The 22,917-nt window shown below is 45.7% G+C and overlaps 1 protein-coding gene across 4 annotated transcripts in view; it reads left to right on the top strand.

Moving 5' to 3' along the window:
- LOC135921393 (zinc finger protein 256-like) overlaps window positions 1-22,387 on the top strand; it is a 112,878-nt gene extending 90,491 nt beyond the window's left edge. The window contains exons 13-17 of one of the 4 annotated variants that reach the window (XM_070526026.1): window positions 1,616-1,742; window positions 2,552-2,635; window positions 6,148-6,230; window positions 7,307-7,448; window positions 20,364-22,387. In XM_070526026.1, the coding sequence (XP_070382127.1) occupies window positions 1,616-1,742; window positions 2,552-2,635; window positions 6,148-6,230; window positions 7,307-7,448; window positions 20,364-20,862 (935 nt within the window). In that variant the 3' untranslated portion in view covers window positions 20,863-22,387. Of the gene's footprint in view, window positions 1-1,615; window positions 1,743-2,551; window positions 2,636-6,147; window positions 6,232-7,306; window positions 7,449-20,363 lie in introns of those variants that run through there. The other 3 variants (XM_070526027.1, XM_070526028.1, XM_070526030.1) reach the window with 3 other exon arrangements.
- Window positions 22,388-22,917: the final 530 nt, after the last annotated feature.

Raw genomic sequence — 22,917 nt, 5'->3', positions numbered from 1 at the left:
ACCCAATCCATATTTGCATCTACTCTAGATTCAAGGAGAATCAGCATTTTTCGCTTTCCGTGGTTGGCTCCCAAGCATGCATTGCTTCACGCCTGTGTTTCCTTAACAACTTCACCTACAGCAGTGCTCAAGTGGGATTCGGATAACCCCTTTATGAAATGCGACTACGTCGTTGGCTGACGAATGTACAGGGTCCATTACGAAAGTAATGCGCATTTCTTGGGAAAAATTGATTTATTAACCGGACCTATACAGATGGTTAAAGTTATTCAAACGATTTCCCCCTGCATCAATACACTTGCAGAGATGTGTCCGCCACTGCTTGAAGGCACCCTGAAAGTCCTCGACGGCAATGTTTCTCAGGAACGCTGCAACATGCTTTTGTATGTTTTCCATGGTCTCCCAATGCTTTCCCTTCAGCACTCACTTCATTTGGGGAAACAAAAAAAAAATGGCGCACATACCAATGTCGGGAGTGTAAGGGCACGGGAACTACGGGAGTGCTGCTCCGGGCCAGGAAGTTGGTAACGATGAAGAACGTGTGACTGGGGACATTGTGATGGTGGAGCTTGCTCGTGTATTTGATGTCAGCCTCCCGCGCGCGACGGGGTGCTTCAATATCTTCAGCACCTCCAGGTGAAAGGCTGAGTTTAGTTTTTACCTGCGGTACAAACTCGAAATGGACGATTCCTCGGGCGTCAAAGAAGACAATGAGCATTCTTTCGATGTGAGACTTGCTCATACGCGCTTTCTTAGGGTGGGGGGATGATTTTTTGTGCCACGCGCTGCTCTGGCTTTTTGATTCTGGGTCGTACTGGAATATTCAATATTTGTCTCCGGCTACGACAGAGCTAAGAAAGTCCGGCTAATTTTGAATCCAATCAAACCATTCTTGACAGCTCAAAACTCGAAGTTCTGTCTGATCTTCCAACTACATTTTGTTCAGTATATCCCATATACTGAACAAGTTCGTTGGCAGGGCGGTATCCTCGCCCCATTTCCCGATCGCTTTTGCAGCACTGCCATGGATAGACGCGTCATGATATTATTACGCGCATTACTTTCATAATGGATCCTGCATGTATCATAGCAGGTCAACAATTTCTGGGCAAGCATTGAAGAAGAATGTATAGTATCTCGTCTGAAGCGTATCACATCACTTTTTCTTTGTCCTCATCCACACGGACTATGTCTCATGCTCGTGATAGATAAACAAAAAGTGGGGACTTCTTGAAGCATCTAATGCGCCTACTACTGGATGATGCAGGAAATATATAGTCAAGTGTTGCGCGCTCAAGAAAGCAACATGTTCATTTTAGCTTGGAACACAACGTTCTGTCCGCGGTTTGAAGTGGAGCGTAATAGCCTTCCAAAGAAGCCAACATCACACAATCTTTAGAGTGCTCAGCTCTCTCTCTCATCGTCTCGAAGTTCTTGCATGCATTTAAGAAAGTTTCATACAAAAAAAAGCACCGCGTACGCTAGCACTGAAATAGGGTTCCACGACCACTAAAAGCTTCTTGCCACGACCACAAAAAATGAAACGTTCCATTCCTATGAACTGGCCTTTAACAGCTGGGAATAAGCACCTGTTATGTACTTTCATGCCACACAGATGTCTCGTGCAGTCGTACCACTACTTGCCTTCCCCTGGGGCGCACCAGCAGCATCGATCACACACTGCCCAAATCAAGCTGCGCTGGCATGATGGAAGCATCAGCAAGTTTACAATACGACGCCAGGTAAGCTAACATTAAGAACGGTTTCATTGCAAAACAACTCGTACACTGCAGGGAATGCTTACCGTGGTGCAACTATGCCTGGACCCTCCAAATGTTCAAGGGGAGGGGCAGCTCTGTTGTCTTTGAGCATTTGGCAGGCGGAACTGGCGTTTACTCATGGTTGCAACACAGTGACTCGATACAGACAGAGGAAAAAGCATAAGGTTTATTGCAATATACTTGAGAGTACTCGCACCCTGCAATTATTGATCAGTTATAGGAATGATTGAAGCACTTGTCTGATGATTCAGACGTTGTTGTTGATTCGTTGATTACGCTTTGTTTGCCTCCATTATCTGCCTCTATTGTCAGAGGAATATAAGCACTTGGAAGTTCGGAAAGCGCACCGAGCACGTACAATCGCTGCTACTGGCAACGACTGAGCTTGTCGAGGTGGCCAAAGCGCTTTCCAATTAAGTCATGTACCTTTAAAGAAACATTCAGAAACTGTACTGTCAAATCTGCAACCTTAATTAAGCAATAAAGACAATGCAACGATCCTCTACGATGCACCCAACTGTAAACAATTTGTGTTACAAAACTCGTTGAAATGTATTATATTGGAATAGATCTCTTAGAAATCCTTCCAGGGGTATACTTCAAGCGTGTAGTTAATAAGCGAGTCATTATTGGAATATACATTGTCTATAATTCTAGGAGCCTTACATTCATTAATTGCTCTAATATCATAGCTGAGATGTAATAGCCTCAATTTTCGCAGCAAACTACGTCTATTTTTGCACAAGACGTTTCTCGTTTTGATTTCATAGCTCGCAGTATATTGCCTACGACCAACATGCCTGTGTGCCTGAAGCATTCCGGATGGAAACTTTTCCACAAAGGGACTTGCCCACGTGAGTTGCGTCCTCATGATGAAACGTGTGCTTCAGTGACAATATTTCTTCTACCAATGATAACCACCTCGGGCCTTAGTGTTCACGTGAATGTTTGTCCTCTGTTCTAGAATTCCTTAAAGCACCACAATGGCTGCTACTCGCAACGAAGTTTGTCGGGGTGGCCAAAGAATTTTCCAAATAAGTCATGTACCTTTAAGGAAACATTAAGAAACTCTACTGTCAAAACGACAACCTTAATTCAGCAATTAAGACAATGAAACGATCCTCTACGATGCACCCAACTGCAAACAATTTGTGCTACAAAACGCTGTAAAATGTATTATATTATGGCCAATTGAACACGGTGTGCCACCCGGCTGAAGGCCAGCGGGTACTACGTCAGCTTCATCAATAGACAGCCTAATTGATGCGTCAATACAGCTACTCACGAAAGCACGCTTCTGCACAAGTCGCGATGATGGTTGGAAGATTATCCGTTAGAAAGTTCTGACGCTCATTTACCCGTGTAGAACAATATTTTTGTCTAAGTAGGTGGGTGAGGTAAGAGCGGCAGAATGACGAGAGGCGTTAGTCAGAACTGTCAATCAAGTAGTCCCACTGTGCTGTTCAAGGTGTCGTGTCGGCGTCGGAAATAATACATTAAGCACTAGGGCTCTTAATAATTAGTGCCATTAGTAGTGATGCTTTTTGGGGGGCTGTCGGAGTGTATTATTTCATGAATTCAGGGAGACTGCGCTTCTCCATACTTTAGACTGCAGGTAAGATATGCTCGAGAATAGCCGCAATTATTGAATGGAACAAAGAAGATACACGCATGAAGACTACGCGTGATAGGAGATGCACTTTCCATGTCAGGCATGCCATTTCTCCTCATCTGTTTGGTGCCGCTGTTACTGAGTCAGAGATCTCCAACTAAACCAAAAACTCTTCGCATCCTCATTTGGCCTGATTCGAGTGAATAAATCCTATTATATTTTGCCGGCACTTTGGTATCTCAGTTTCTTTCTGTATGTTACGAGTAATAAATTTTGTCCAAGAAGAGGCGCAGGAAGGCATACGCCTCCAGCATTATATTTCACCGGAAGAGAGAGGAAATGTGCCTGTAGAAATAAATAAAAAGTTGAAAATTTTCAATGGACCTTTTAGCAAGTCTGACAATGTGGAACAATGTACCCGAACAACTTGATTCGGACGACTTGGTTCATCGTGAGAACCTTGAAGCAGCGTGAAGATGGGGGCAACAATCGAAAACACACACAACATGGCGAGTGCTGTCCTGTTGTGTGTGTTTCTTATTGCTGTCGTCGTCTTCCTCGCGGTGCTTCAATTTTTACTCAAGATGTATGAATTCCTCGGCATGAAACCATCGCTAGTATTTTGAGCACATGTCTGAATTATCAACAAAGTCTGAAATTATCTCGCTAATCTTTGTCACTTAAGTTGCACAGGTAATATTCGGCTCGAATAAACGTTTTCTTTGTGCTTCAGTTCGTCACCTCTATTACGCAATGTGTGGCAAGGCGTAATTAATTTTAATGCTGGCATGTACTTTCCAATGCATAAGCTTCACATCATCGTACTGCGATGGAAAAGGAACATTTTCTGACAAGTATCGTCACTGGGATTGGCCATAATTCTCCGGTGTTAATCTACAGTTGCGTTTCACTTCCCTATTGTGTACCTTCGTGGCTTGTAAATTTCTGTGTGAATTCAAGGCAGAGTCGGAGAAGGTTCGTCCGTGTGGCACCGAAGTATTGCATCTCTCAAAGTAACCGATCTTTGTTGAAAAAGGTGCCCAGTTCCGAGTTTAGAAATAAGGCTTCGTTGAGAAATTGACTTTCGTGCATGTTTTCATTACTCCTTTGATTTACATATTTCTTTCCTCTAGTAATCATATATTGCCAAGTGTTCTTCGCCTACTTCCATAGTTCATTACAACCCGAGAATACAGTGGAAACGGTACCAACGAAAACGCAGTGCACCCGCCGTGGTTGCTCAGTGGCTATGGTGTTGGGCTGCTGAGCACGAGGTCGCGGGATCGAATCCCGGCCACGGTGGCCGCATTTCGATGGGGGCGAAATGCGAAAACACCCGTGTGCTTAGATTTAGGTGCACGTTAAAGAACCCCAGGTGGTCAAAATTTCCGGAGTCCCCAACTACGGCGTGCCTCATAATCAGAAAGTGGTTTTGGCACGTAAAACTGCAAATATTATTATTAAAACGCAGTGCGTCTCCAGATGACCTCTCAAATGGAACCAAACAACCTGGATACTGCTCACAGCCTAAGTAGCCTGCTCTGCTAACAAAAATGTAAAGCTAATTGAAGAACAAAAGCTCGCTGCTGCATTATTACCTTTGGTGGAGCACTGATATTAGGACACTGATCAAATTAACAGGACGACCAGGAATCATTGTACCAGCATTGGCCCAGATATTTATGTTAGAAGAGTTGTTTTGAACTTGCATTGCCGTTTCAGGTCACGGAAAGAAGCGAAGCTAATTGAATGGCGAGTACGTGGAGTTTTTGTTTGGTTTGGACAGCGTACATATAACCTTTTATTCTTTGGTTGGGGCCGACCATAAACACATTGTCGTATTTAGGTATGTCGGTAGGTAGGCAGGATACGTACGTTCTTGTGCGGCGTCATTTTTGCAATCGCACCTCTGCTTGGAGCACAGCAGCCTGGGCTCTCGCCGTTAGACCTTTCTTTATTTCTAGAAAATCAAACGCCATCGCAAGGCTACTTCTATAGCTGAAAACCCATCAAGATATTTTAAACCTACGGTGCGTGTGCCACGGGACAGTTTCTGGACTTCTTCGCTCTAGAACCCTGAAGTGTTCGGGCCCTTTCAGACTGCCCACATTCCTCATTAATTTCGTCATTGCTTTTCATAATTGGCACAGGTTCAACAAATTTTAAGGTTTTATTGCCTGAGTACAAATAACTTTATAGTCTTACATAAACCTCGTAATAGAAGCATAAATACACACTACACGTTTATTTATTTATTTATATATTTATTTACACATACTGCAGCCCCTGCTGGGGCTATAGCAGTAGTGGATAATACAATACAAGAAAGAAATAAAACAACCAACAAAGAAAGTTGGTTGTATAACCCTAGCACTTAGCGCAGTTTGCGTTTTCATAGCGTTTCTCTCCAATTCTCGTTGAGTACCTCTGCAGTACCCAATAATCTTGCGGATAAATTCGGTTGAAGCGGCTCAGGAAATTTAGGCCTCTTGAGGGTCTTTAACGTGCCCTTAATTTTAGGTTCACAGGTGTTTTTTTTTTCATTTCGCCCCTATCGAATGCGCCTGCTATGGCCTATATTCGATACGTTGAACTCAAAATGAAAGGTGTGTCGTAAAAAAAATTCTGTTTAGAACAATTCGCATAAACACTTTTTAATCCACAAGCATTTCCAAGGTTGCCAATCAAGAAAAACCGTCAGTCCGTCCCTCCGTCAGTCCATTCCAAATTGCATTTCGTGCTGTCTCGTTTCAGCACTAACGAAGCCATCACGTCACAGAAGTCGTGGAGCTCTCAGCGCACGGCGCACTCAGCAATGTTCGCTGATCACTTTCAAGGTATGGGTCCGTGAGTCTCCTAAACAATCAGTAAGCGGCGAGAACACAGCGCGCGAAGCTATCAGCAGTCGGCACTCTTTGACGGCATCGCAGATCGCTTTCAAGGCGGGGTCTGCATGGCGGTGCCTCCGGCCATGTACGCTTGGTCACCGTTCATAACGCTTCGACGTGGATAGATCAGGCGATAAAGAGCGATAAAGACGATAATGATTGGAAGGTCGTCAGTGCATCTGGTGTCGCCACCTGCAGTACTTTGCGTAAGGAATATATGCTCCTTGCGCCACCGTACGCAACAGTTCCTGTCACATAACGGTCGTTTCTACTCGCCGGATCCAGTTCCATAACAATGATAAATGACACCGGGCTGAGTGTATAGGAGCAAGTGGCGCAATGCCCACGCATACTTCGGTAACTCCCCGAGGAGTTCCTGCCTGACTCTTTTCTTGTCCAGGCGCATAAGAGCTTCCTCTTTGGTAAACGTTTCACTGCTTCTCGGAGTTAACTGATTTTTCTAATGATCTGAATGATCTACTTCTAATGATCTAAATGATCTAATTTCTAAACGATCTACCGGAAAGCTTCCGCATTATGTGAGAATATCTTTGAGAATGACCAGCCAATACGAGTAAAATTTAATGACAGAACCTTGCGCACTCGCCACCCTGGACTTCTTTATTAGGAGCATTCTTGTATGTAGTGATTAGTCCGTACATGCATGTCATATTTGATTGTGTCATGTAGCATCAACGTCTCACGGAGTCTGGCTTATTACAAAGCCATTCCATTATGAGTGCGCGAAAAGATGCACGTAAATGAAAAGCAAGCAATGCAAGATCAACCAAGCCCCCGTTAATGCAGAAAGCACCGAGAAATCAACAATAACTTTCAAAACACTAGTTTGTCTTCTTCGTTCACACTAGGTTGTGTTTTCTGGTTTTTGTTGCTTAAACATTCAGGATCACTTATCAGAACAAAAGTGCTTCGCTGTTTATTCTTGCTTCCTGCGCGTTCATATCACGGAATGGTCCGTCCTCATGACTTGTGGCACAGTGACGAATTTATGCCTCTGCTTTCAGGGCATGCAAACAGTACTGGAAGCGGAAGCACCGGTTTCCCACTGCCGGTCTACAGCAGCGGCGGTGGCAGCGATGATTCATTGGCAAGCACAAGCCACGTGGGCATGCAGGAAGCATCGGGCATGCCGGGAAAGGAAACTAGGTGAGCCAAAGATTTGCAAGAACTCCTTTCGATAGAGCAACTCACTGAGACAACAGGGAATTTTGCCCATGGTTCTGTTATGCTTACACTGACAAGCTTTTGCGATGAAGTTCTGACTATTCAAATGCCAAATATCAGCTGTTGTTCACGCAGTATGGCGCTGGAGTAAAGAGGAATCTTTAGCTCAGGATGTACTACCTAGGTACATGGGCAAGAAGAAATCAGTCTTCTCGACAATGCATTGCACGAACATTGGGGAACTTTGCGGCGTTTAAAAAAATGTTCTATACTATAGTTGGAAAAATTGCATTTTTGATTCACGTCATATACTATGGAATAAATTGAGACACTGAAGCATAGGAATTACAACTTCTTAACGCGAAAATAAAAGCAATGTGATGGCTCTATCAAATGGAAGAAATACCACATCTAAACTGCACAAAACATGCACAAAACACACCACTTTCAAACGGGCTCTTGCATGAGTGGACACTTTTGAAATCATTGCACACGGTTGAACAATTCCACAAATCTACCAATGGTTGTAAATAAAGTTGTCTCCTCAAGTTTTTCTAATATATGCAGCTAATATGACATCCGTGAAGTTAAATAAAACATTTAGGGAAGTGAAAATTGTCAATTTTATGCTTCTGTTCTTTTTCACTTTGCAATTTCAGTATTTTTGCATCAAAAATCATATGAAGATTATGATTTATACAGCTGACGGAATTTAAATATTTCAATCAGATGAAACAATTTTATTAAATTTGCGCTGAAGACAATCACGAAATATGTTCTTAGACCTACACGTGTTCTCTGAAAGCAATACTGCCTCTGTCGTGGCATGTTAATCTTCCTCCCTATTATTTATTTACTTACTTACTTACTTACGTAGCTCTAATTTGTTTATTACATCATCCGGTCATGATACCAGCCAAGGTGGCATGATTTGACAAGATTTACAAGTTAACACGATAGGATAAACAGTACATTAGCAGAACAATACCTAACAATGTTCATGTAGTGCTTACCGCAGGCATTTCAAAAAAGCAACCGACAAAATGGAAAGCAAACACTTGGCGCGGGCATCTCTGCTATACTCTTTCCCCTAAACTGCACAAAAGATGTCGTACGAACGATGACTTGACTCAACGCTTGCAAACGTCATGAACTTATCGGATAGAAGAGAGAAAAACACGTTATTTATATTACATCACCGTAGATTGCCCTGAACACTGTAATGAATATTTTCACAACGAGAAGAAGCAGGAAACAAGCTTTCTCGGCAGCATATTTCATCCACTGTGCGTGAAAACAATGAACGATATGAGGCATTGTGTTCGCTGCGTGAATGGTTTGATGTTCGAATGCGAGTCGAATATTAAATTATCTGATAGAAAGACAGCAGAAAATTTTCAATCTGCAATTTTGTTCTTCGTGTTCTGCACGTAGATTGTGTTAGGACATTAAATGTCCTTCAGGGAGGCAGGCCGCCTGTATTTGTGTCAGGAACAACGCGAACGTGCCTTTGCGCGATTTTCAATTCTGAGGGCGAAAGCCTTGAGTGGTTTTTTGCAACAGCTCCTACCTGGAAAACGCGGCTCCAGCCCACAGACAAGACATAATAAGGAATCGTTCATACACCGTAAACAAGCAATGATCTATAGGCTGATAATGAATGAAGCAAGAACGAGAGGAGGAAGGAAGGAAAGGAAGAAACTCCAGGTATTACATTAGGTTCAAGCATGTGTGGTTAAGGGGGTCGACCAACTGCGTCATACGTTTACTTCAGTGCGGCTCGTTACGCTTTGTAAGAATTCTGGCCTTTCCCATTGCATAACTTAATGCAAGACCACGTGACCAGAAAGCTTCCACCTTCCCTTTTAACAGAAGTGTAACATGCTGCCGAACTTTTTTACTCTTCTTAATATACAGGGCGTCCTAAAAACGTATAGGAACTTTCCCCGATGCAGAAGGGGCTTTTTCAATGTCGAATGAAACATTTTGAAGAAAAGAAATGAAGAAACATTTCAGGACTTTCCACTTCAATACTCCTTGTGAGAGCGGTATTGGCGCGCATGTATTGTAAATATATAAACATGCTATGTTTCTCCATTAAAACTCGCTGCCAGACATTTCCACTCACTTGCACTTGCTTTAGATAGGCCATACATGAAGTATTAGGGCAAGCATTTTTCGTATTGCTTGCAATTCTGACGTAGACGATTCTTTTCAAGTTCCGCAACAAAGACCACCAACAGCAGCGGCGTACAATTTATGGCAAACTAGAGCACAATTCGAGCGCCAGCACTATATTCAACTAGTTAGCGCTCAGGTTCAGCTGGTTGCCTTAACGCGCGATTACTGGTCAACCTGTCCATTCGCAAAATATTTTCGCTCTCCCGTACAGGAGTCGGCTATTTTGAGCTCCTTTGACCGTCTACTAACAGGAACGCTACTGGAACCAGAGGAAGGGGACATCAAGAGCTGTCCGGTGTCTCAGGCGATGTTTCGAGCAGGCGGCATGCCTTACAAGAGCGCGACAACCAACACACGGACGACAAAGCCCACATTTGTAAAGCACGCGATCAATCATCTGTGGAACAGGCGGAGTTTGTAGAGCGCTGCCGCATCCGTGATGCGAAAAAACACAAATGCGAAATCTGTTGTAAACTGTTCCGCTGTGCTAGTCACCTAGATGAGCATAAGCGCACGCATACAAACGAGAGACCTTTCAGATGCGAAATATGCGATAAAATGTTTCGGTGTTCTCATCACCTAAATGACCATAAGCGCACACACACAGACACGAGACCATACAAATGCCAAATATGTCCGAAATCGTTCCGGTATCATGGTAATCTAAAAGTCCATATGGGCACACATACAGACGAGAAACCGTACACTTGCGAAACGTGCGGTAAATCATTTCGGCGTGCTGTTTACCTAGGTTTCCATAAACGCTATCATACTGGCGAGAAACCCCACTCTTGCGAAACATGTGGTAAATCATTCGTGCGGACGACGGATCTGCATAGACACCAGCTCACTCACACGGACGAGAGACCCCATGTCTGCCATAAGTGTAGTAAATCATTCAAAGCGAAACGCGTTCTCAAGCGTCATCTCAAATCGTGTTGTAAAAAAGGAGCTTTTGTTTGCGAAATATGTGATGAATCCTTTACAGACAACTCGCATCTCAGTCATCACCGCCAAAGGGTGCACAGGGATAAAACACTGTCTGAGTGATTTCGCTTCGCAGAGAAACACTTGACCGACACCTGTGTCAAAATTTCAGGTGTCTCTTATCTGTAGATTGATTTGAAGACGCAATTCAACTGAATACATGCCTCGTGACGCCTAAGGGTGTGCATTCGTAATATTCTAACTAGTGCGGACGACAAGTAAATCTCCCGCGGATTTACGTGAGAGTAAACCGTGCAGGGGAAACACATTGACATTCGTTTACAGGAGCTAGTAACCAACTGAACGCATCGCATGCAGAGACAGGCTTCTTTTAATATTTAAAACAGCTGATTTAAATGCTCGTTTCTTAAACTTAGAAGACGAGGCATTGTCGCCACAATTATCTATCGCACTTCTTTGTCGAAGGTCCTGGACCACGCTATCTGTCTGCAGAACTATGTTCGCGAGCGCCGCTTTAACAAGCTTTTTACAAGACAAAACCTGATGGGCTGCAAGTATTTATTTTTTGTAAGTACAAGCTTGAAATATTGGCACAAGACCATTGACAACTTGCTTAGTTAGAGAAGTGGATTCAGCAACTGTTTTAGCTTAACTATCCGTTTAGTTATTCTGTTGTGTGAATAGAAGAAAACACCTCTCATTAGGAAGCATATAAAAATTAAGGACTCTTTTTTCTGTCGACTGAAAAGTAATCTCTGATAATATTAGATGTTTTTGAGCCAAGTTGTTTGAGATGTTTGGCGACCGACGATACTTGCAGGAGCTTTTACGAAAGTGTATGGCCACATTGTACAGATAGAAAAATGTATTTTCCTTGACGTTCTTCTCAATGCAGTCAATATTTTAGTTAACTCTTTGCCTCTTATAGTTTTACCGACGATCTTTGTTGTATCCCGTAAACTAAGCTGATGACAGTAGTAAGACTATAAAATTCAAATAGTTTGAAGCTTCACTATGTGATTTGTTCTCCTTCAATAGAATTTTTAGTTATTCTTTCTTCATTGTGGTAGAATCTCCGTCAGTTCTAAATTGCAGATTTTATCCCCAATAACGTTAAATTTTTTTACTAGGCGTGCTCTCTGCTTACAGCCGTGAAATCTTAGTCTGATATGACAAACGCATCCGTGCGAGCAATGACATGAAAAGTAAGATTCAGGTTTTATGCATAATGGCACGCGTGCTTGTATACCTCTCTATCTCTTTACGTTGAACACGTTCGCACCTCTAGCAAATGTTGAGCTACTGCTCAGAACAGTCTCGAACTTTCTCGGCTTTTCTCTTATGTCTACGCTATGTCATATTGAAGCGAAATAGGTTTGCACGTGTTGACACCGGACCCTTTAGGCGAGAACGACGAAGTTCGTGATTGCGCGCGGGCTCTCCGAGGACCAGCCATCGCAAAAGGCAGACGTTTTGTCCCAGTCTGTCAGTGCTAAACTGTTTTAGTTGCCATAGCTGGGTGACATTTCTGGTGGAAGTGCTGGGTACGGTCGATGTTAAGATCTCCGGAGCATACCCCAGACCTAAGCCCGGCGAATAGTTCAACTGAGCTTACCCCTGTGCACGTACGTGCCAGCCGACGCCTCCAGGGACTCCAGCCACAGCACGGTCTGCTACCTGAACGAACTAAAATGACGACCCAACCACCTCCCGCCACTCCTGCAGCATCGCACGTTGTCGTCAATCACATCCGGACGCCGAATCTGTTCCACGGAAGTGCTTCCGAGGACGCCGATGACTGGCTTGACCATTTTGACCGGGTTGCCAACCTCAACGACTGGAACCACGAGCGTAAGCTACGTTACGTGTACTTCGCTCTTGAAGATTCCGCGAAAATATGGTTTGAGAACCACGAGGCGACACTGACGTCATGGGAAGAATTTCGTAGGCAGTTCCTCAATGCCTTCGCCAGGGCGGACAGGAAGGGGAAAGCGGAGTTAGCGTTGGAGGCAAGAATTCAAGGCCCCAATGAGCGAGTGACTGCGTACGTAGAAGACATGAATCGGCTGTTCAGACGTGCGGACCCTTTGATGACTGAAACAAAGAAGGTGCGCCATCTCATGCGCGGCGTCAAAGAGGAAATCTTTGCTGGCCTAATTCGAAATCCGCCGACGACACTTGCAGAGTTCCATGACGAAGCCACTACTATGGAAAAGGCCCTTCAACAGCGGGCCAGGCAAAACAACCGCGACGCCGTGATTTCAAGGGAGCTCTCTGCCGTTACCCTCGGTAACGACGTTGGCGCCTTGCGAGAACTCATCAGGGCTGTCGTTAAGGAGGAACTGCAGAAGATGCAGACGACCACGGCCCCTGTGGGACAACTTTCCATTGCGGAAATGGTGCGCGCCGAGGTCCGACAGGCCGTCCATGTTCCTGGACAGTACGAGGCACCACAGCAGGTACCGCACGCCGAAATGAGTTACGCTGAAGCAGTACGCCGTCCGCCACCGTCAAGTGCATGCAGCATGGTACACCCCACTCAACAAATGGACGTAAGCTTCAGGCCGCCTCGCAACCCACCACACATCGCCGAAGCAAGGACTAGGAAGAGCGACGTCTGGCGCACCCCAGACTACAAACCTCTTTGTTTTCATTGTGGCGAAGCCGGGCACATCTACAGAATGTGTCCTTATCGTCATGTGGGGCTTCGTGGATTCTCGCCGAATGCACCTCGTCCACGACCTGGTGAGCGGCCGCCGGATATAGAGAGTTTCGTCGCAAATCGTCGCAATGTTGATCAGCGATGGCCGGAGCCCCGTTCGTCGTCTCCTGCTCGTTACAGGTCTCCATCACCAAGCCAATCCTTTATTCGCGGCGCTCTGAGACGCCGCTCGCCTAGCCCGGCGGGTCGGGAAAACTGAGTTCAGCGACCTCCGGAGGTGAGGCCGCTGACGACGACCGTACGCAATATCCTCCACTACGACGACAACGACGAAAACAGAACGACGCAGACGTGCAGACGGAGTCGAACACCTTACGAGAGGTAGTAACGTCGAACATTCCAGTCACCATAGACGACGAAGAAATAACGGCGTTAATCGACACTGGAGCGGACAGCTCAGTTATGAGCATGGACCTTGCCTGCAAGCTGAAGAAGGTTTCTACCGAGTGGACAGGGTCGCAGATTCGAACTGCAGGAGGCCATCTGCTCACCCCGGTAGGAAGATGCACAGCTCGAGTGAGCATTCGTGGGTTTACGTACCTCGGAGATTTCGTTATCCTCCCAAGCTGCTCGAGGGACCTAATTCTGGGAATGGACTTTCTGCAGGCTAATGGAGCTGTGATCAACTTACAAAAGTCGCGGGTAACGTTTTCGACGGCGCAGGCCTTAGCAGGGAGCAGCACTGACGACATGTATGTCAACGCCTTGAGGATTGTTGACGAGAACATCACGGTGCCGCCAAGGAGCAGCGTATTGACCCTCGTCACCTGCGACGCATTCGACGGCTATGAGGGTATTGCCGAGGCAAATATCCAGCTGCTGCTTCAAAAACACATCTGCATCGCCCGCGGCCTTGTTCGAATACAGCATAAGTGCTCGCAAGTGTTGTTGACAAACTTCAGCCATGAGTATCAGCACGTCCCTCAAGGTACAGCTGTGGCATTCCTGAACGAAATTGCTGACTTCTCCGATATCGGCACGTTACAAGTGACTTCACTGGACGCAACAGCTCACGCCAGCCTGAATACCCGCGTCCACATTAATGCTGACTTAGCAGATGTCCAGAAGGATCAGCTGCTGGGCCTACTGACAGAATTCTCCGGCTGTTTTTCCACGGAATCCAAAGTCCAGCGCACTTCCGTTACGCAACACCGGATAGTTACAGAGGAGTCGGCGCGGCCTGTTCGTCAGCATCCGTATCGCGTGTCACCTATGGAGCGGGAGGCGATTAAGCGTCAAGTTCAAGAAATGCTAAATGATGACGTCATCCAGCCGTCGACATGTCCGTGGGCATCCCCTGTCGTACTAGTAAAAAAGAAAGACAACACACTCCGCTTCTGCGTTGACTACAGACGGCTTAACCGACTCACCAAACGCAACGTTTATCCCCTGCCAGGGATCGATGACGCTTTGGACCGTCTGCGTCATGCTCAGTTCTTCACTTCGTTAGACCTAAAGTCAGGCTACTGGCAAATCGAAGTGGACGAGCGTGACCGTGAAAAAACCGCCTTCGTGACTCCCGATGGGCTGTACGAATTTAAAGTGCTGCCTTTCGGTCTCTGTTCCGCCCCTGCTACGTTCCAACGAATGATGGACACTGTACTCGTTGGACTAAAGTGGCAGACGTGTCTAGCGTACCTAGACGACGTTGTTGTGTTTTCCAGCACGTTCGATGAACATCTCGCCCGGCTACGAAGTGTTCTTACCGCAATACGCAAGGCCAACCTCACCATCAAGCCTGAAAAATGTTACTTTGGCTTCCAGGAACTCAAGTTTCTAGGCCACGTGGTCAGCGCCCAAGGAGTACAACCAGACCCAGAAAAACTCGCTGCCGTTGCCGAGTTTCCTCGTCCTAAAGACAAAAAGTCTGTTCAGCGGTTCCTGGGCCTCTGCGCTTACTACCGTCGTTTCGTTGAAGGCTTCTCAAGGATTGCTGAACCGCTCACGAGACTGACGCGACAAGATGTGCCCTTTGCGTGGACGGAAGAACAAGAGCAGGCCTTCACCGAATTGCGTAAACGCCTTTAATCCGCTCCAGTGCTGGCGCATTTTGATGCCACCGCGGCAACTGAAATACACACCGACGCCAGCAACGTAGGACTCGGGGCCATTCTGGTGCAATGGCAAGATGGCGCAGAACGTGTAATTGCGTACGCCAGTCGTAGTCTGACAAAAGCAGAAGCTAATTATTCAACGACCGAAAAAGAATGCTTAGCAGTCGTGTGGGCCATCAGCAAGTTCCGACCCTACTTATACGGCCGGCCATTTCGAGCGATCAGTGATCACCACTCGCTCTGCTGGCTTGCCAATCTACGAGACCCGTCAGGTCGCCTCGCTCGTTGGAGCCTCCGCCTCCAGGAATACGACATAACTGTTGTCTACAGATCCGGCCATAAGCATAGCGACGCTGACTGCTTGTCACGTTCTCCTATTCCCCTGACATCCTCCGACTTGGAGCTAGATTTGCCGTTTCTTGGTGTCGTCGACGTGGTGCGCATGGCTGACTATCAACGTGCAGACTCTGAGCTGCTTCCAGTCATCCGATATCTCGAGGGAGCTGACGTTGTTGTCCCACGCTCACTTTCACGAGGATTGACGTCGTACTGCCTGCGAAACGATGTCCTGTACAAGAAAAATTTCGAGAACAGCCAGGACACGTTCCTTCTCGTCGTTCCGACGACACTGCGCGAGGAAGTTTTACAGGCGTGTCACGACGATCCCTGTGCCGGCCACTTAGGCTTCGCGAGGACATTAGCGCGCATACGGCAAAAATACTATTGGCCACACCTATTTTCATCGGTTCAGCGCTATCTGCGAACATGCCGTGACTGTCAGAGGCGTAAAGTTCCACCCGTCAAGCCTGCCGGCCTCCTCCAGCCTTTGGATCCGCCTCCGGCGCCGTCCCAGCAAGTGGGAATGGACCTTCTTGGGCCGTTCCCCACGTCCTCCTCGCAAAATAAGTGGATAATCGTGGCAACTGACTATTTAACTCGCTATGCGGAGACAAAAGCTGTGCCGCGGGGAACTGCTGCTGAAGTCGCCAGCTTCTTCGTCCACAACATCGTGCTTCGCCACGGTGCACCCGCTGTACTCATTACTGACCGCGGTGCAGCGTTTACAGCGGAGTTATCGCAACAAGTCGTCACACTGACGCACACCGACCACCGAAAGACCACAGCCTATCATCCCCAAACTAACGGCTTAACAGAGCGCCTAAACAGAACATTAGCCGACATGCTCTCCATGTACATTGATGTGGAACACAAAACATGGGATGAAATTTTGCCATACGTCACGTTTGCTTACAACACCGCTGTGCAGGAGACCACCGAGTTTACACCATTCGAGCTTGTTTACGGACGTCGCGTTACAACCCCCTTAGACGCCATGCTGCCGGTAGACCAAGGAACCACAAGGAATGACAACACTGAAGCTTTCGTCGAGAAAGCCGAGGAAGCTCGCCAGCTTGCTCGGAATCGCATCCGCACCCAGCAGAATGCCGACGCCTGCCGTTACAACCGGACCCGACGGAATGTCCAGTACTTACCAGGCGACCGCGTGTGGGTGTGGACGCCTATCCGGCACCGCGGGCTCTCAGAGAAATTGTTGCGCCGCTACTTCAGCCCCTACGAAGTCGTACGCCGCCTCAGTGATGTGAACTACGAGGTTGTGCCTCGAACCTCTGATCCTGGTTCGAACCGACGCCGTCCACGTGCTGAAGTCGTCCACGTAGTACGGATGAAGCCGTACTACGCACGCCAGGGCTAAGGAACCCTCACAAACCGCTTCAGCATTGTGTCCATTCCTTTATGTGTTTTTTTTTTGTCTTTTCATGTCGACACTCTTGCCCATAGTGCGCGCCCGCTGCCCTTGAAGTGACCGGGCCGGTCGCTTTTGAGAGGGGAGCAATGAAGCGAAATAGGTTTGCACGTGTTGACACCGGACCCTTTAGGCGAGAATGACGAAGTTCGTGATTGCGCGCGGGCTCTCCGAGGACCAGCCATCGCAAAAGGCAGACGTTTTGTCCCAGTCTGTCAGTGCTAAACTGTTTTAGTTGCCATAGCTGGGTGACAATATGTCTACGTTTCATGTAGTATGTACATGATGTATTAGGTAATGCAAGGCTTCTGTTATGCTTGAATCTCGAACGAGAAAAGATCTTAATTTACAGTTCAGCATCACAGGCCACTGAAATCACCAGTGTTCAATTTCTGACAAACTTATGATGTCAATCCACGTGTTGATGCCTTTGTCGGGAAGGCATGCGATTTCGCTTTTGTGTACAAACAAACCTCGTTATTGTTGTTGGGTGTATACGCATGCGTGGCGGTGATTTGTGGAATGTTTTCACAATAAACTTCAGTTGTAAGTCCAGCGTTGTCCTGTCTGTTTCTACTTCTTCTGCTCGCGTCCGTGCTTCCTGGAAACCATTATGCATTCACCATGCACCAACTGGCCCAGCAAACTACACTACTAAACTCATTACTTTATAACTCAGAAACATAAAGACCTCCACGATTCAGTCAACTGCCGCAAATAACATATTTAGAGCACTCAAAATGGATGTATTACACAGCTCACTGAAATTTATTGTTTTATGGGTAGATCATTCGCCAGTCCTCGGACACATTGTACCGATTTCAAGCAAATTGCAAATGAATATAAAGAAAGTTGTCCGCTTGGGTTGCTCCAAGCTATGCAGCTAATAAAACTGCGACATATATTTTTTCGCGTAGTTAACTTTCTAAATTCTAAGATTTTATTCTTTTTAACCTTAGCGCTTACATAATTTCTCGTAGTTGCAAACCTATATAAAATTTATGCTGTATACATTTGCAGGAATTTACCTGGCCCTATCACACGAAATTTGAATGTTTGATAGTTCTAATTTCTTCCTGAAATAATCCGGTCTTAATGCCGGCGAAGCTGGCATGATTAGAAACGACGTACAACGTAACATAACATGACTGTAACCAAACCATAACATCGCATGAGTCATGTCAACATGGGCCACAAGAATAAATCAAAGTACATAACCGCAAGAAAAGCGACCAATGTTAATCTAGTGCTTAGCGTAGACATTTCAAACGAGCTACTGGCTTTACAAAAGACATTCACCAAGCGCGCTGTCTCTGCCCTACTGCAAGTAATATTTTGCTTCATCAAACGGTTGGAAAGATGTCGTACCAGCAGTTTCTTAAATCAACGCTTGCAGCGTTCATCATGTTATCGAGAAAATAAAGAGAATACTAACTTCTTCGGCAGCATATTTTATCCAATGTACTTGAAACACTGAATTATTTGACGTATATGCGCTTGCTACGTGTTGCGGGAAATCACTATGTGTGTGTTGTTCTCGTGATGCCTTCGGCCGCAACGGTGTGCAGTTCGAATGCAAGACAAATACCAAATGACTCCATAAAAACACTGCAGGAAAATATGCACACAGCAGTTTTTCTTCGTATTCGTAATGTGGGACTTCAGTTAGGACGTGTGATGTCCGACGGGCAGTCAGTCCAGGTCAGAAATAAAGCAACTAGTTCGCCTTTATTTTAAAGCGAAAGATTCAAGTGACTAATTGCAACGGCGTATACCCGGAAAATGCGGCTCTAGTGCAGTGAGAAAGAAATATCATCATCAGGAATGTCTTATACCTCCGTAAGCGAGCAACGATGAATATATGTATTTGAACGAAGGAAAGAAGCATCGAACGAACAAACAAGCGATGAAAAAAATGTGTCAATGAAAACAAACAAAACAACCTTAAGGTATTGCATTAGGTTCTCTCATGCAATGTTGAGGAGGTCAACCTACAGTGCCAAACGTATACTTCGTACTGTGGCTCACTATGTTCGACCCGTGAGATTGTACAACTTCACTTTAAACATTAACACGTGTACAGCAGGCCTGTTAGAAGGTGTTAGAAGAGTGTAGCATGCTGCCGAACTGTTTTACTCTTTGACTCTGAAAAATTCACTGATAATTTGGAAAGCCCGTAATGCGAAATTTCAGAGCAGCATTGTACGTGTTTTCCTTTCGCGATATATGGAGTCAAAGATTTTGCGAGAGACACATACCAGAGGTAAATCGCGATGGATTTTGTAAGTGACTGATCGACGGACCCAGTGTAATAGCTGGTGCTGCTTGGCTTACATAAAATACTACACCATTCGCGTTGCGCATAGAATCCAGAATGGAAAACAATCGCAAACCAAGACAACCGAACGAAGCCAACCAATCAAGCTTGAGTGAGAGCCGACGCGAACTGACGAGCTGGTGATAGCACGAGATAAGCCCTCTGGCTGAGACCAGATGCTAGTACGAAACAAGCAGTCGGGCGGGTTAACAAAAAACCCAGTTTTGCGTGCTCTTATCACAGAAGGGGCAGCTGTCATTGGTCTCCGCCTCTCGGCCGTTCAAGGCTCGCGTCTTCTGCCTCGCCGCGTTCGATCTTTCATCTTTCGCTGTTGTGCTCGTTCGCTCGCTTACGCCGCCGACACTCGCCGCATTAGCGAGTCATTAAGAGCTGCGCCATGAAACTGTGACGTATTTTAGCCGAGGCAAAATAGTCTTTTTCAATGACAAATGTATCGCTTCCGAGGGCACGTTTCTGGACCGTTTCCTGAATACTGCTTGTGAGCGTGTTGAAGGCGGAGTTGCATTTTCAATACTCAGACCAGCTAGCTTTCTAACTTACCATCACTGAGAGATATTTCTACTCTCCTGCACCTGTTTCATGTAGTATGTACATGATGTATTAGTTATTGCAAGGCTTTTGTTATGCTTGAATCTCGAACGAGAAAAGTTCTTAATTTACGGTTCAGCATCACAGGGCACAGAAAGCACCAGTGTTCAATTTCTGACAATCTGGAGGCCAAATCGAGCGCTAAATGCCAATACAGTAACTTAGCGCTCAAATTGAGCGAGTCACCTTTTCATTATGGTACCGTTTACTTTGTCAAGCGCTCATTGGGTCAAAATCTGTTTTTGCCATCCCACAAAAAAATTCGGCCATATCTTGAGTTAAATTGTCCATATCCTTGCAGGAATGCTACTGAAGCCGGAGGAAGAGAGCAGCAAGTGTCCTGCGATGCCAGTAGGAAGGTTTCCAGCAGACGGGATGCCTCACACGGGCAGCCCAACGAACGTACGGGAGGCACAGCGCCCATGCTCAGAGCACGCGATCAATCGCCTGTCAACAAGCCGAACCACAAATGCGAAACATGCGGTAAATTGCTAAGTAGCGCTGCTGCTCTAACTGCACATCACCGCACGCACACAGGAGAAAGACCTTACAAATGCCGAATATGTCATAAATCGTTCGCGAACAGGGGCAGTTTCTATACGCATCAACTGATTCACACAGGATTGAAACCCCATATCTGCCAAAATTGTACTAGACCATTCAAAAGGAAAGCGGACCTTAAAACTCATCTTATGTCGCACAGTGACGACAGACCTTTTATTTGCGACATATGTAATCAGTCATTTAAGTACAACTCATCTTTGAGCAGACACCGCAAAAGAATTCACGAGGGTAAATAGCCATACGAGTCCTAGCAGTGTGGATTTCGGTTCGCAATGAAAGAAAACCTACACGCCCACCTCTGCAAGAATATTTGGTTTCGAATTGCGTGGAGATTCGTTTAGATGTGCAGCTCAACTGGTTGCAGATCACGTGACGCATACGGGTGGGCAGTCGTAACAGTGTGACTAGTGCACAAGGGAAGTAGATCGCCCACGTGTTTTGCATAGGAACGTGACCGGGAAGCCGTGCAGGAAAATCACGCTGGCATTCTCCCACACTGATGAGAAACTAACTGACCGCATCGTGGCGACTGGGGCTTCTTTTGGCGTTTAAAATTGCAGAGTGAAATGCAAGACGTAAATGATGCCACTGTATTTTTCTAAATTACGTGACAGAACGTCATCTCCACCATAATTTGGCATGCTTCCATGTCGATCTATACTGCAGATCCTGGGTAGAGCTCACTGTTTGCAAAACTATGTTGTTATCGCTAACATAACTTTAGCAAACTCATTTCTAGACAAACCATAATGGGCTGCAGCTTTGTGTTTGCGTAAATAGAAGGTTGAATGTTTGTCCAGGATCCTTGAAACCTCGTTCAGTTTTCTGCAAGCGTTTTGACAGTGTACTAGTAATTAAGGTTTAGCTACCCATGCTTTAAGGATTCTGCAGTTTGAATAGTAGGAGTACTTCACATGAGGAACCCATTCAAAAAGGAGGCACTTCGTTGTTGTCAACTCAAAACTAATCTCTAATAACTGAAGCCCTTCGACCTTGCTGTCTTTCTGGGACAGCTTTTAAGATATATGGACACAGCCATGGGAAAATTTGTTTAGTTTACAAATTATTCAATGCGGGTAATGTTTCTATTTTCTCCTTCGCTCTTCTATGCTTACCGAAAATTTTATTCCTTATCATTCTGATTACAACAGGGAGACTTTATTCGACTAAAATAATTTGGAACTTAATCATATATTTTCTTCAAGAGCGAATATTTTATGTATTGTGGTATTCAGGTGTAACCTCCATCCCTTTTAATATGCAGTTTCTTATTCACTCCGAGGTCATCTCTTTTGACTTGCCCTGCGCTCTAACGACAGCAGTGGAATTTTTTAGCCTGATCTGACAAACGTGACCCTGCGAGCAATGATGGACAACTCAGATAGTTTTTAGTTCTTATTACTGACCCACGTACTTTTATATCTTTTTCCAATGTACGCGACTCACCGAATAACAAAGGTTAAGTTACAGCTCAGGGTATGAGACACCAGCGTGTATCAGAACATTCTGCAATAGTGGAGCGTTTTGTAATCAAATTGCAGGCGTAAGGCGAATACAGTTGTGCATTCTGGAAGAAACGCGAGCGCCAATGATAAGGCTGCAATCTATTACGAAAAAAAGTGCGAATAGCCGATACTTCTTACTCGCAAATCATTTGTTCAACGATCGACTCATGTGCCCGGGACTATCGTTCTGCCCTACTGTAACTTGTTTTGTTGGTTCAGAGGTACGCCCAATAAAGATTCTTTCATGACTCACGGTTTTTCTGACTGTGTTGTTCACCGTCTCTACAACGTGACATCTGGTAAAGGTGCTTCGTGGAAACAGAATAAACCTTGCTGTGGAAAAAACGTGAACGTCGTTAGGAGCGAGGGGGATAGCCGCAGGCTACGACTTCCGCCCGAGTACTTGACCTCTGCTCGACAAGACAAGGAACATGGTGGCCCAGATAACTGGCCTAATGCGACGTGTGCTGCAAAAGCAAAGGAAGCCACTGATCATTCGTGGTTTACTGTTTAGAAATCTGAGAAGCTGGCCTGAAACCTACGCAACAACCGCTATGTTTAACAATTGAAACTGTGAAAAGCTGCCGTTTCAAAGCTTACAATTTTACACCATTTCACCAATTTCATTTCCAGAAACATTCGCGAGCGTCATGCTTCAGGAGCGGGCCTACGTTCAATGAGAGCATGATTTCGGAGCAGACATCAACTCTTAATTCAGCCACGTCAACCCGCACAAGGCAGAGATGACTTTTTCCTCATCTGCGGTTTTGAAGCAAGAGATTTACG

Source organism: Dermacentor albipictus, chromosome 9, assembly GCF_038994185.2.
Source record: "Dermacentor albipictus isolate Rhodes 1998 colony chromosome 9, USDA_Dalb.pri_finalv2, whole genome shotgun sequence".
NCBI lineage: Eukaryota > Metazoa > Arthropoda > Arachnida > Ixodida > Ixodidae > Dermacentor > Dermacentor albipictus.
Note: the sequence above shows the minus strand (reverse complement) of the source record. Positions and strands in the feature narration are given on the sequence as shown.